Source organism: Salvelinus alpinus, chromosome 16 (genome assembly GCF_045679555.1).
Source record: "Salvelinus alpinus chromosome 16, SLU_Salpinus.1, whole genome shotgun sequence".
Classification (NCBI taxonomy): Eukaryota; Metazoa; Chordata; class Actinopteri; order Salmoniformes; family Salmonidae; genus Salvelinus; species Salvelinus alpinus.
The window spans coordinates 12365882-12381105 of NC_092101.1; the positions used below are offsets into that span (position 1 = coordinate 12365882).

The 15224-nt window shown below is 40.9% G+C and overlaps 1 protein-coding gene across 1 annotated transcript in view; it reads right to left on the reverse strand.

The window, feature by feature from the left end:
* LOC139540822 (glutamate receptor ionotropic, NMDA 3B-like) overlaps positions 1 to 1022 on the reverse strand; it is a 109035-nt gene extending 108013 nt beyond the window's left edge. The window contains exon 1 of the mRNA XM_071344808.1: positions 331 to 1022. Coding sequence (XP_071200909.1) covers positions 331 to 783 — 453 coding nt within the window. The 5' untranslated portion in view covers positions 784 to 1022. The remainder of the gene's footprint in view (positions 1 to 330) is intronic.
* Between the last annotated feature and the right edge of the window lie 14202 nt (positions 1023 to 15224).

Sequence of the window (15224 nt, forward strand, 5' to 3'; positions counted from 1 at the left end):
TCGAAAAAGGCAACAGTTGGGAGAGGCAAAAGAGTGGCTAGTTGCCATAAGACTATACTGCCACTATTTTCATGTGCTCTTTTCACAATATCTATCCACATGTTATATATACGCTTTATTTCCAAAAACCCCTGTTAACTGCACATTCACCCTCTTGGTTTCGATTGGGTTCGTGGAAAAAGCAGCGCGACACTTTGGCCACAGTGGCGCACCATAACGCACAGGCATCTGAATTGCCTAAGTTTACTGCGGCGGTACAAACCATTTACCTGAAAACAAACACTGTAAAGACTACTTCAGCTGTGACATAACTGAATGTAAATGTGTTACCTGTGTTTTCAGAGGCTCTCCGTGTTCAATGATGCTTATAAAGGGGATTTCCAAAAAAGAAGCCATAAATTCCACTTGTACGATCTCTTCCTGGGTCTGGGGGAAGGCGAGAACAGCGGAGACCCCCTGAACAACGATAGCCTGACAAACACACCTGAAAAGGGACTCCGGGTCTCCGTTGGCCGGCTCTCGAGGAACCACTTCCAGGCTCAAGTTGTAAGGTAGAAAGTTGTCCCCAGTTTGAACGAGACCGGTGAGGGCGCGGTTCAAGGCAGCCTGCACTCTGGCCGGCTGGCGGGTGGGCAGAAGGGCACCAAGGCGCACGGTGTGTCCTATCTGCGCCAGAATGTGGCACGGCTGGGGATGGAGGTGACAAGGGTCGATGAAGAACTGTAGAATAACTTGGAATCCGAAGTAAAAGTATGCCAAGAATCTTGAGAAGATTAAATTCATCCTGCTGCGCTCTCAAACTGAATGAGATATTGTCAGAAGATAGCATTGCTTGCCTTATTTCTTTCTTCCCTTTTCTTTGATGTAAGGTCCTTTTTTCGACGATTATATTACCTGTGATCTACAGTTGGAGTTACAGTGAGAATGTGTGACTAGGAGAAGGGGAGGGGGTGCACGATGTAAAGGCGGAGATGCCGCTGGACTGTCATCCTCGGAGAACACTAGCGGAGCAGCAGTCGTGGGGCGGGAGTATTGGCCCCGGTATTGACAAATGAACGGACACCTGCGTGTTGCCAACATGAAAATAATGATAACATGTGTTTATTTGGAACTTGCACTTTTTTAATTTACTGGTTTTAGCAGAAAAGTTACACCACGTCCTTAAATAGCCTAACTCTCTCATAAATAATTTTTGAACGTTATAATAGCCTTTGTGAAAAATGTTTGGGGTGGCATTCATTGATTAAATCTCAACCTAAAAAAACTGTTCCTTTCAATTCCAAATGTATTTACAGAAATACACCCGGTCATCAAAGGTCGTGCTGAGGAAAAAATATTTGATTAATGTCCAAAATGAGATGTGACATTCCTAAGAGTGAGCAAATGATTGGACCAAAAAGCAGAATTGCGTCTGCGTCGGATGACTTGGCACACGCACAGGGCATGGGTAAATCCAGGATAAAATACCGTCTCAGCTAGAGGCCAAACTAACTTTGGGAAACTGTACTGAATCAATCTGGACAGTTCCTCTGCGTTTGGTTTATTTGTTACCAAGTCATGAATTGGAGTCCATGGGTAACATGTCTTGAAATGAATGCACAATCTAAAGCCTAAACTGATTTTGATATAGCTATATATTTTTCTGATTTGGAAATGACAAGTACTTTTTTTATCAAGTTGATGTTAATAATCAAGTTGATAAATTGTTAGGATTCACGTAAAGTATCCTTTAAACAATGCAATTACACCTGCATTTCAATGTCAATGTGTGTGCAATTACACAACACAATTAGGCTATATCAGGTGTACATATGTAATCATAATTAAGATGCGAAATTGTGACCTTTATAGTCAAACAGCATGTTGAAATACATAATGAAATGGACACACTCATTGTGTATCAGCAATAGACACATGATATAAAAGGCCTCCAGCTAATTTAAATGTGGACTGTAATTTGGTTATGATAAACAACATATTTATGTGGATTGCTTTGTGATGGGTTCTTGAGATGTAAAACAAAAGTCAATATCATGGTGCTCCAAACAATGATTTTTGGTACAGGATGAATGCAAAGGCAAGGTGCTGTAAAGACACATTCACAGAAATCAAATATTCAGACCAAGTAACTAATTATTACCAGTTGATATACCAGCACGGATTAAAAACCCTGTCTAGATAACCTGATATTGAATGAACCATTCTGACATGTCCCTAGAAGAATAAAAGCCCACCAATTGGCATAATCAATAAGGTCATTAACCAGAATGACTTACTGATACCAGGTAACATTGTCAGTGGCTAAAAAAGAGTGTTGTTGTTTGGTGGAATCATGTTAATTTTTTTTTACTTTGATACATTAATTAAAAATGAAAAACTAAATGTCTTGAGTCTAAGTATTCAACAACCTTTGTTATGGCGAGCCTAAATAAGTTCCGGAGTAAAAATGTGCTTAACAGTCACATAATAAGTTGCATAGACTCACCCTGTGTGCAATAATAGTGTTTAACATGATTTTTGAATGACTAAATCATCTCTGTACACCACACATACAATTACCAGTAAGGTCCCTCATTCGAGCAATGCATTTCAAACCCAGATTCAACCACAAAGGTTTTCCAAAGCGTCACAAAGAAGGGCACCTATTGGTAGATGGGTAAAAATTGAATATCCCTTTGAGCATGGTGAAGTCATTAATTACACTTTGGATGGTGTATCAATACACTCCGTCACTACAAAGATACAGGCGTCCTTCCTAACTCAGTTGCCAGATAGGTAGGAAGCGGCTCAGAGATTTTACCATGAAGTGACTTTAAACAGTTACAGAGTTTAATGGCTGTGATAAGACAATACTGAGGATGGATCAACAACATTGTAGTTACTCAACAATACCAGTCTAATTGACAGAGTGAAAAGAAGGAAGCTTGTACATAATAAAAATATTCCAAAACATGCATCCTGTTTGCAATAAGGCACTAAAGTAAAACTGCCAAAAATGTGGCTAAGAAATAAATGTTATGAAATGAATACAAAGTGTTACGTTTGGGGCAAACCCAACACACATCACTGAGTACCACTCTTAATATTTTCAAGCATGGTGGTGGCTGCATCATGTTATGAGTATGCTTGTCATCAGCAAGAACTATGGAGTTTTTTTTACGATAAAAGAAACGGAATAGCGCTAATCACAGGCAAAATCCTAGAGGAAAACCTGCTTCAGTCTGCTTTCCAACAGACACTGGGAAATAAATTCACCTTTTAGCAGCACAATAAATTAAAACACAAGGCCAAATATACACTGGAGTTGCTAACCAAGACAACATTAAATGTTCCTGAGTGGCCTAGTTACAGTTTTGACTTAAATCAGCTTGAAAATGGCTGTCTAGCAATGATCAACAACCAACTTGACAGACCTTGAAGAATTTAAAAAATAATAAATGGGAAAATATTTTTGAATACTTATCAAATGAAGATATATTAATGTTTTATTTTACATATGTACAGTACCAGTCAAAAGTTTGGACACCTACTCATTCAAGGGTTTTTTCTTAATTTGTATTATTTTCTACATCGTAAACTATGAAATAACACATATGGAATCATGTAGTAACCAAAAAAGTGTTAAACAAATCTAAATATATTTTAGATTCTTCAAAGTAGCCACCCTTTGCCTTGAGGACTGCTTTTCACACACCTGGCATTCTCTCAACCAGCTTCACCTGGAATGCTTTTCCAACAGTCTTGAAGGAATTCCCACATATGCTGAGCACTTGTTGGCTGCTTTTCCTTCACTCTGCGGTCCAACTCCTCCCAAACCATCTCAATCACCCTCTGCCTTGGTCAAATATCCCTTACACAGCCTGGAGCTGTGTTGGATCGTTGTACTGTTGAAAAACAAATGGTAGTTCCACTAAGCACAAATGAAATGGGATGGCATATTGCTGCAGAATGCTGTGGTAGCCATGATGGTTAAGTGTGCTTTGAATTCTAAATAGCACAGACACACCATCACACCTCCTCCTCCATGCTTCACAGTGGAAACTACACATGCAGAGATCATCCGTTCACCTACTCTGCGTCTCACAAAGATACGGCAGTTGGAACCAAAAATGTCCATTGCCCGTGTTTCTTGGCCCACGCAAGTCTCTTCTTCTTATTGGTGTCCTTTAGTAATGGTTTCTTTGCAGCAATTTGACCATGAAGGCCTGATTCACGCAGTGTCCTCTGAACAGTTGATGTTGATGTGTCTGTTACTTGAACTCTGTGAAGCATTTATTTGGGCTGCAATCTGAGGTACAGTTAACTCTAATGAACTTATCCTCTGCAGCAGAGGTAACTCTGGGTCATCCTTTCCTGTGGCGGTCCTCATAAGAGCCAGTTTCATCATAGAGCTTGATGGTTTTTGCGACTGCACTTGAAGAAACCGTATTTTCTGTGTCGACTGACCTTCATGTCTTAAAAGTAATGATGGACTGTCGTCACTCTTTGCTTATTTGAGCTGTTCTTGCCATAATATAGACTTGGTCTTTTACCAAATATAAAATATATTTAGATTTGTTTAACTCTTTTTTGGTTACTACATGATTCCATGTGTTATTTCATAGTTTTGATGTCTTCACTATTATTCTACAATGTAGAAAATAGTAAAAATATTTTTTTAAACCTTGAATGAATAGGTGTGTCCGAACTTTTGACTGGTACTATATATATATATGTGACGACAGTCCAAAGTATATATGTATGTGTATATATGTATATACTGTATATATATTTTTTAATTATTACACATTTTTGAATTTTTCTTCCACTTTGACATTAGAGAATTCTGTATAGATCATTGACAAAAACTGTAAATTAAATCTATTTAATCCCACTTTCTAACACCAAAATGTGGAAAAGGGGTGTGAACACTTTCTGATGGCACTGTGGGATTTCTGGGAATAAAAATAAAAACGTTCAAACTCAAAATATTAGTTTTGGTCATATGTTTGATGGCATATTATTGGGAGGTTATTTAGCATTATGATTTATTTTTCACCATTATAATTTCTAGACACAATCAAACAAAAAACGTGTTCTCGCTGAGGCATTCAAATATAATTTCAATGGAATTTGAATAAAACCATTTTTTTGAAGGACTACAGCAATTAGGTGCAGTATGTTTTGGAGGACTTGCAAACATCGTTACACAGGTTTGTATTGTCAAACAAATTGTTTATCCTTAGAATACATCGGTCACTCAGGGCTTCAAAAATGTGTGCCTACCATTTTTTCCCCAACAGAGAGGAACAATTGACATTTCTTGCATTACTTAATGCTTCATTTACCAAGTGGCATGTTATTTTTTTATTTTTTTTATTCTTACACTGTGCTGGGGAATACGTTCAAAAGCTTGTTAAGAGGAGTGACTGGTGATGCTTCCCTCTGCTACACACGGGTAAACGTATTGTGTGCATCCCTCTTTCTCAGCAGTCACGGTTTCTGGCTTTCTTTCACAGCAGGAAGCCCCAAGCCTTTTGTTAAGGTGGGCATTTGTGGCTGCATTTAGACAGGCAGCCCCATTCTGATATTTTTCCCAATAATTGATCTTTTGACCAATCACTCAGATCTTTTCACATCAGATCTTTTTCAGAGCTGATCTGATTGGTAAAATACCAATTAGGGGAAAAATATCAGAATTGGGCTGTGAGGCACAGATAACTTGAAGTGTCTCTAGATATCGCTCTCATTACTTAGAACTCCCTCTACCGTGTTAAATAAAAAAGGAGCTGGAGTGTGAAATGTAGTTTTTGAGAACAAATTAAACGTGCCCCTGGCTTACATGGTTTAGCGAGAAAGGAATGTGGGGGGAAATACATTGAACCACAGGTCACCTCCTCAGGCAAAATCAGGTGGTCTATTTGCTTCTGTGTTAACCTTGAAGAAAAACAGCGGATCCACTAGGCCAATTGGTCAATCTACCTCTAAATGTGTGACACAGGCAAGTGTATTATGAAAGTCTCTCAGTTGCTAAAATACTGACTGAAGGAGCCCCTCATGACAACACATGGAGAGATGTATACTTTACTATGACTGTAACATTTACAGTGTGGGTATTGTATGCCAACAACAATGAAAGCCTTAATCTAGGAATTAGTGGCATTTCGGAGACATTTACCAGATGTTACACAGAATCCAGTGTGGGCCCGGTAACACGTTTTGTGAGAAGCAAGTCAACTCTACAAATCCAAGATAGAAATTGGGCCTCTTGATATTACCCAAAACTAAAGAAGCTTACTTAATTGACCTAACCTAGGATTCAATCAAACCATGATCTGAAATTAAATCAAACAATGATTAAAGCCAACCCAACCCCTGCACATTGATAGAAAATTCTGTAAAATGTAGTAAAATAAGGTATATACAACTTCAGAGAAGAGAATTATACAGTCAGATCAAATGGTAGTCTTGAAGTACTTATCTCTTGCAAGCATTACCCTTTCCTTTGAACTTGCATTCCAATGTCATTTCTCCAATTTCGCAAGTCCCTGTGAGATTGACTGCAGAAGTTGGACATAAATCCAACAGCAGTGGAAGCACAACACGTTTTCAGCTTGAGAACCACCAGGCGAAACTTCATCCATCTGCTAAAAACATGGCTAATTCCCCAAAGTGACATTGCACAACCACGCAGTCATTAAATCTTGTTTGCCCAATCACTCCTACCTGGGTGGAATGCATAACTAGGGAATCTTTCGCTTTGACTGTGGCCCCCACCGAGGAGATCGGAGAGGCAAACAGCACTCAGACCCATTAGAGTTACTGCTGCCACCTCTGTCAGTGAAGCACCCCCCCCCCACACACACACACACCTCTCCACCCCACACATCTACCCACGGCCAATTCTCCGGAAGGTACTATTGATTAGCACCCAAGTGCCTTGATCTAGCATCTAACTTATTGTGATTCCTTCCTAGTGATTCCTTCCTAGTGTCAGAGGCACAGACAAAATTGTTTGCTTTGCTCATTCATTGAGTGACAAAAATAAGGTGTCTGAACATTGTAAATGGTTTCTAAGTTGGGCTGTCATAAATCAGTCACCCCTCCCTTGGCATGTCACCCTTAAATTTGATACTTCACGCTTGTTCCCATAGTGGGAAAGTGTCTCGGAAAAACTAGTGAAGGGCACAAACTAAAAAAACATTTATCCCTGTATTTGACCCCTAAATATATTTCAGATGACATGTTACCCTTGATGTCCAACTGCCGTTGAGTTGAATTGTGAATGTGTGTCTGCAAAGCCTTCTTAGCTCACTCAATGCTTCAACCCCCCCCTCAAAAAAACTCTCAGCAATACCTCACAATGAGTGCCATGCTATGCTTATAACTCTAGGCTTGGGGAAAAGGTCATTGGTTTGTGAGGATTGGTGGCCATTTTTGTTAGGTAAAACGATCATTCTCGACTGTGTTCGCATTTTTGAGCCAGCACAACACAATCTAGTACCGCTTTTCCTTTAGAGCGAAGAAAGGTGGAACTGGGATGACTTGCTTTTAAATGTCAGAGAGCTGTTTTAACATTCCATGAACATCCCCGGCACCACATGTGCGTGAAATGTAAAAGGAGGTGTGAGGGGAGAGTACGGGGAAGGTACCGCTTGAGATTCCCCTCCAGCCAGGTATATCGGAATGCTGACTGCAAAATAAAATCTAACTCTTCTTGCACACCCAGACCCACACACACACACACTCACACCCTCTTCACAGACAACGGTCTTTTTAAAATGCCACAGTGTCCGAGTGAGTAGTGACATTTTAATAAGGCAATTAGAGGTTGTAAATGTGAAAGTTAATTGAGCCTTTTTTCATGTAAATTTACCCCCAGGATGAGAAGAGAAAACATTATACCGTCTCAATCCAATCTCGATTATCTTGACCTCTTTGGTCATTCTCAAACACACCGCTATTGAGATATCATACTGTCTTACATTGAAAAACAAAAACGATCCCAATTCGATTTAATTTAAAACATTTAAAATCTCTATAGCTACAGTAACTGGACATGATCACAGGGGTTAAACAAATTCTGCACATGATTTCCCTTCATTTTGAGATGGTGATATGATTTTGTTTTCCCTTGGTCTGAAAAATATGAAGATTTCGGCAATTCTGTGCATTTGTTTGCAGCCTGCATTCCTAATAAACCGTCTGTCACCTGATGGGATCACCATAGATATTCTCAAATTGCAGCCACGGTGTAACCAAATGCTTATTACAAATGGGACAGGTAACATAGGTGAAAATCTGTCCACGGGAGATGACTCCAAGCAACGGGCAGTATTACCCCAGTTCCCATATAGAGTTAAACAAAGTTATTTCCATTCACATAAACTACCTCTGAACATTAAATCCAAACTTTGACAAACAAAAGTAAATACTCCGATTGCGTAAGCTACTTCTCTCCCCCTGGTGCGAGCCCCCTTGGTTAGAATAATTCTGGGCGTTGTTTGTTTTTCTGTCAGGAATTAGAGCAAGCATATGGCAATACAGCGCCTAATCTAAATAACAACTCCCGGGGAAACCCCTGCAAGAATGGACACAAAGAAATTCAAAGGAGGATTAACAAGTCAAGGGTGTGTATATCTGCTCTCTGACCTTTAGATACTTCTTCACTGACACATACATTACTACTAAGAGTGACAGTTTGGGGGTGCCGGAAGGCAAGTTTGGCCTATACGGCACTGAAGACTCCATGGCTAGACAAGGTGTAAGCATTTCACTGCAAGGTCTACACCTTTTGTATTCGGCGCATGTGACAAATACCATTTGATTTGATTTGATCGGACACACTCCCTACTGGAACTGGTTTTCCAAGAACAGGTGAAGTGTCAGAGTGCATGTCCGAACGACGAAGGGGTGTGGCATGGAGGGGGAGGTAGAAGGGATCATACCGAACTCAGCTCCTTCACCTCATGAGAAACCTCCTCTCGCCTGGAGATTCATTTCTGCCTTTTCGACTGCCACTGGGTAAGCCTTCAGTCATTCACCCAGAAAACAGTTAATGAGAATCTCTTGTTTTAGGTGCAACATGAGCGTACAGCATAGCTCAATGTCTTGTCTTCTTCTCCCCGCTGCACACACTGGGTTTTGACACCTAAAACTAGCAGAGACATCCAGTCTTCTCAGGTTTTTCCCTGAAAAAAATAAAAAAGCAGTTCCGTCTTCCTCGCTCCCCAGCGTTCCCCCAACCCTTTCCTTTTTCCCCCCTCTCTCCCTGCCTTCCTTCCTCCCACCTCCTCAGCGAGGTTTTCAATGCTTGCTTCCCGTGGACTGGAGCTGCCAGGGCTCAAGGCTGTGGATTCACAGACGCGGATCCTCCAGATGCTTCCCTCATGTTTTTTTGTTGCCTCATTACGTGTGGACCTCGCAGGGGAAGGATGCAGCAGAAGCATGCAGTTGATTCCCTCGGGGGTGGGGACTAACTTAAATGCTGCCATTAAACAAAGCCTAATATTGGTTTATTATCTCTCTCTCTAAAGCCAGATGTTTGGTTGAATTTGTTGAGATGGATCATCATCGTCAAAACAAGATGTCTAGAAGTTAGAATACATCAGTACATCGTTCTCCATACAATGTCATGGTGGTGGTGTCTCTTTTCTTATGAATCATTTATACCATACTATAAAAGTACACTGCATTGCTCTCCAAAGCAGTGGCTCAAAATGTCGTAACAGACACCTGAAAACTAAAATCTCTCATAATTGACGCGAGAAAATTGAACAGCATCACTGACAACTTGTCCTTTCTTCAGGCAGACAACCATTATACCTTGTCAAACAATGTAGAAGTCACAAATTTGTTTCCTTTACAACCTAACAAATCAATTCCTTACTAATGGGACCAGGACAGAAAGTATTGCCAAGGTCTGTTGTTGCACATTCTAGCCTCTCTTTTCTCATACGGTAACTGAATTCCAAAATTCATTGTCTTACGTCAGCAGTGTTGCCAACTCATTTTCAGGGTAAGTTGCTAGAGGCAGGTTGATTTGTTGCTAAAAGTTGCTAAATGACGGTGTGATGTCATTGCGTGATAACGTAAAACTGCGTCATTACGTAGAATACACAATAACGTTACTCAAATTGACTGGCCATCTCTGTAAAAAATATGATTTGACATTTATTCAGGTACAGATTCCCACTCTTTTCTGTACTTCTGGCTGTACATTTTTGATTGAGGCATGTTGATTGATGTTGTAAGTTCTGTTCAAGATCAAACATTCGTGACGAACTATATTCATTGGGTTTGGCTCGTCGAACCCGTACTACTGCTGCTGCAGTCAGCCAACAATGATTTGCAATTTGCTGAAATTGCTGCTGGTCTGCTGCTGCCTGTGCACGAGCTGAGCGCCTGCTGCTGACGTCATTCACAACGCACTTTTGCAGCCAGGCACGTGTGTTGTGACTGGGTGTGTGACAGAGAAAATCGTTTGCACTCCTTTTACATTTTTTATTCATGTTGCGCTGTTGGCAATAGGTGCACTTGATCCAGAAGCCCTGCGCACCGGGTAAGCAAAGTGTTCCAATTTGGAACCATTTTATTTGTCTTAAAAGACAAACTCCGCTTAACCGGCAGACCAGGAGATCTGTGGCTAAAGCCAGTGTGCCTACTGCGCTGGCCAATTGGATATCTCAAATCACCGTGCCTACAGAGATTCCACAACCCACAGCAAAGTTTGATACTAGCCTATGTAAGATTGAATCACTTTTAAAACCATGACCACAGAGAGACTGTCAAAGAATACAGCAAAGAGCGGTGTTTTTATGAGTGAGTTCATGTTTAAAATATATTCGGAACTGTCACAACACTTTTTATTCAACACTATTACAAAACATAAAACGAGCATCTCTCTACTTTCACTCGCGCTGCAGCTGCAATGAATGAGTAGCCCAGTGTATCGATAGCCCTGCGTTTTCATTATATTAGCAGCTCGATGTGTCTATTTTAATATGGGGGAATATTTCACTTTCTCTGGTCATAGGAACAACATGAATTTGTGCCCGAGGCAGATGCGGTGCGACTCGAGTTTCGCCATTAGGTGGAAGACGGTGTCCCCTCTCTCTGGTCAGTCTCACCAGAGGAAAAGAAGGAGAGAGCAGGGACCGTGAGAGGTCGACCCTCTGCTTCGCTCTCCCTCCCTCCCTCCGCTAAGCCAATTTATGCTTGATCCAAAAATGTGGTCGTGACTCCGCTAGGTACAAGAAGTATGAAAGCCCTGAAGTCTGTGGAGGCTGCATCACAGTAAACGCCAACCCAGATAGGAAGACCACGTCAGTAACTCAACCCACTCAAGTGACGCACCCCTCCTAGGGACGGCATGGAAGAGCACCAGTAGGCCAGTGACTCAGCCCCTGTAATAGGGTTAGAGGCAGAGAATCCCAGTGGAGAGAGGGGAACAGGCCAGGCAGAGACAGCAAGGGCGGTTCGTTGCTCCAGTGCCTTTCCGTTCACCTTCACACTCCTGGGCCAGACTACACTCAATCATAGGACCTACTGAAGAGATGAGTCTTCAATAAAGACTTAAAGGTTGAGACCGAGTCTGCGTCTCTCACATGGGTAGGCAGACCATTCAATAAAAATGGAGCTCTATAGGAGAAAGCCCTGCCTCCAGCTGTTTGCTTAGAAATTTTAGGGACAATTAGGAGGCCTGCATCTTGTGACCGTAGCGTACGTGTAGGTATGTACGGCAGGACCAAATCGAAAAGATGGGTAGGAGCAAGCCCATGTAATGCTTTGTAGATTAGCAGTAAAACCTTGAAATCAGCCCTTGCCTTAACAGGAAGCCAGTGTAGGGAGGCTAGCATTGGAGTAATATGATCAAATTTAGCACTAACTGAAGTTTATTTAATGCTTTATCCAGGTAGCCAGAAAGTAGAGCATAGCAGTAGTCTAACCTAGAAGTGACAAAAGCATGGATACATTTTTATGCAACATTTTTGGACAGAAAAGTTCAAATTTTTGCAATGTTATGTAGATGAAAAAAAGCTGTCCTTGAAACAGTCTTGATATGTTCGTCAAAAGAGAGATCAGGGTCCAGAGTAACGCCGAGGTCCTTCACAGTTTTATTTGAGACGACTGTACAACCATCAAGATTAATTTTCAGATTCAACAGAAGCTCTCTTTGTTTCTTGGGACCTAGAACAAGCATCTCTGTTTTGTCCGAGTTTAAAAGTAGAACGTTTGCAGCCATCCACTTCCTTATGTCTAAAACACAGGCTTCCAGCGAGGGCAATTTTGGGGCTTCACCATGTTTCATCGAAATGTACAGCTGTGTGTCATCAGCAAAGCAGTGAAAGTTAACATTATATTTTCAAATGACATCCCCAAGAGGTAAAATATATAGTGAAAACAATAGTGGTCCTAAAATGGAACCTTGAGGAACACCGAAATGTACAGTTGATTTGTCAGAGGACAAACCATCCACAGAGACAAACTGATATCTTTCCGACAGATAAGATCTAAACCAGGCCAGAACTTGTCCGTGTAGACCAAATTGGGTTTCCAATCTCTCCAAAAGAATGTGGTGATCGATGGTATCAAAAGCAGCAGTAAGGTCTAGGAGCACGAGGACAGATGCAGAGCCTCGGTTTGATGCCATTAAAAGGTAATTTACCACCTTCACAAGTGTAGTCTCAGTGCTATGATGGGGTCTAAAACCAGACTGAAGTATTTCAGAGGGGAATGAGTCAGAGGTCTGCCAGCAGCCTCGGTCTCAGTCACGCGCATTCACATGAGATGTAGCTCTCCTTCCATTGCTTTTCTACAGACAATGGAATTCTCCGGTTGGGACATTATTGAACATTTATGATAAAAACATCCTAAAGATTGATTCTATACATCGTTTGATTTGTTTCTACGACCAGTAATATAACTTTTGGGAATTTTCGTCCGACATTTCCGCTGGACTTGCCTGCGCCTCGTGAGTATCGATTTGTTTACTAAACGCCCTAACAAAAGGAGGAATTTGGACATAAATGATGGACTTTATGGAACAAATCAAACATTTATTGTGGAACTGGGATTCCTGGGAGTGCATTCTGACGAAGACCATCAAAGGTAAGTGAATATTTATAATGCTATTTCTGACTTATGTTGATTCCAACATGGCGGTTATTTATTTTGGCTGGTTTGGGCTCTGAGCTCCGTGCTCAGATTATTGCATGGTATGCTTTTTCCGTAAAGTTAAAAATAAATCTGACATTTTCATCAACATATATATGAGTATTTCTGTGAATTGATGTGGCTCTCTGCAAAATCACTGCATGTTTTGGAACACCTGAACATAACACGCCAATGTAAAATTAGATTTTTGGATATAAATATGCACTTTATCGAACAAAACATACATGTATTGTGTAACATGAAGTCCTATGAGTGTCATCTGATGAACATCATCAAAGGTTAGTGATACATTTTTTCTCTATTTGTGCTTTTTGTGACTCCTCTCTTTGTGACTCCTCTCTTTTTATTTTTGAGTTCCCAGTTGTCTTGAAAGCAACATGACCATCAGATGCAGGTACCTTCACTCCAGTAATATAAAAAAGCAAATTATTTGCAAAGTATTTCAATTTATGGTTAGCTGTGCCTCGCAAGTGCTACACCAATTTATCTATTTTGTAATTGAAGCTCGAGTTTTGCAATATGGTCTGATATTAACAATATTGGCACACCAGTCATATAACCAATATGCTGTGATAATGTATTAAGCCTACTGCACAAACCTCATTCGTACAGAACAGTTTTTATTAAGTTAATGTAAAACAATTTATGTCATGTTTAAAAAAAAATCTGAGCAGTAGATCTCAGTTTACTGTTTGACTGTGAAAGTGATCTTGACTCAGGAAAGGTTGGCGACCACTGTCTCGCATAAATACATTCGTTATTTGGTTCCGTCTTTCAGGGCAAAGGCTCAGGTTTCTCTAGGAGAGCAGTTTATCACAGACTAAGATAGAGTTCTTTCAAACCTACTACAGTAGGAAGTCAGTTTACAAAGCTGGGAAACACAACAGGTGTTTCCTTTCCCTGAGATGTTTTAACGAGGCCTTACACTTGGGAACAATTACCCCTCAATTAAGTGAAACAGCACGGACGGCTTCGCTATAAACAGTTTGTTTAACCAAGTGTAAAGCAAGAGGAATCGTGTGGTGAGGTGACCACGTGCACAACAGTCCCAGAGGAAACGCTTGTTTAGAACAGTGAGAAACACAGAAGGATGTCACACTTAAAATGGCACTTTTTTTTTCTCAGTGCTGAAAAATCGTCTCCATAGCATCTGGCTAATGAATCTTGATTTCTTCTCTGGGAACAGATTCTATTTTCCCTCATTTGTTTGTATATCTCTAAAGAGAGCTAAGTGCTAGCAGCTGGGGTTTTGGTGAGTGCAGCCTTCGCAACACAGGAGGGCTTTAATTGCTCAAGTCTTCGAAGGATAAACAGTCGCAAAGATGGGAGTTTCAGCCAGGTGTTTTTATTTGATCCGGTGTGAATCGCCCCAAAATGGGACAAAATATCATTGCAATATCCCAATATATACTGATCATGTTGACGTTCCTGCGTTTTTGCTGCTTGCTTCACAAATCCACTGGAGGACCATCCTTAAAAAAGTAAGGGGAGGGAACTGACGACCCACTATTGAGTATCCGGGCATTGCTTCCAAGGGCAGCGTCCTCACGGCACTTCGCTCTGTTGTGTTCAATTTCTTGCCCCCTTTTTTTTCTTCAATGGCGGCATCTCACTGGGATACTCCACTGGCACAGATAAAAGGTAATGAGTTTCATCTCATTACATCCGCTCTTCTGCAGGAATATGGAGATTAAACAACGTTAAAGAAGAGGAGCAGATCCCTTTATTGGAGCCCGAAGCAAGGCCTCTCTCGCTGTCTCTGCCTCATTAGGTGGTTTCATATTCAATGTATTTACTTATTTTTTTAAATGATTTTGTCTTCTGCTTTAGTCAGGGGGCAAGAATGGTAACTTTGATATAATCTGCATAAGTAATGGACAGAAGCTTCATAATACAGGGACTTCCGTCATTCACATGCCAAGACATCCATTAGGCATTCACATGACAAACATGGGTTTTGATTGCGTTACATAAAGGCTGAATTGGCTTTGCACTCCACAATCAATTTCATTTTGTACCACGATGGCTTGATGTGTTAAGCTGGTGTGTACATACACACCCCCATAAAA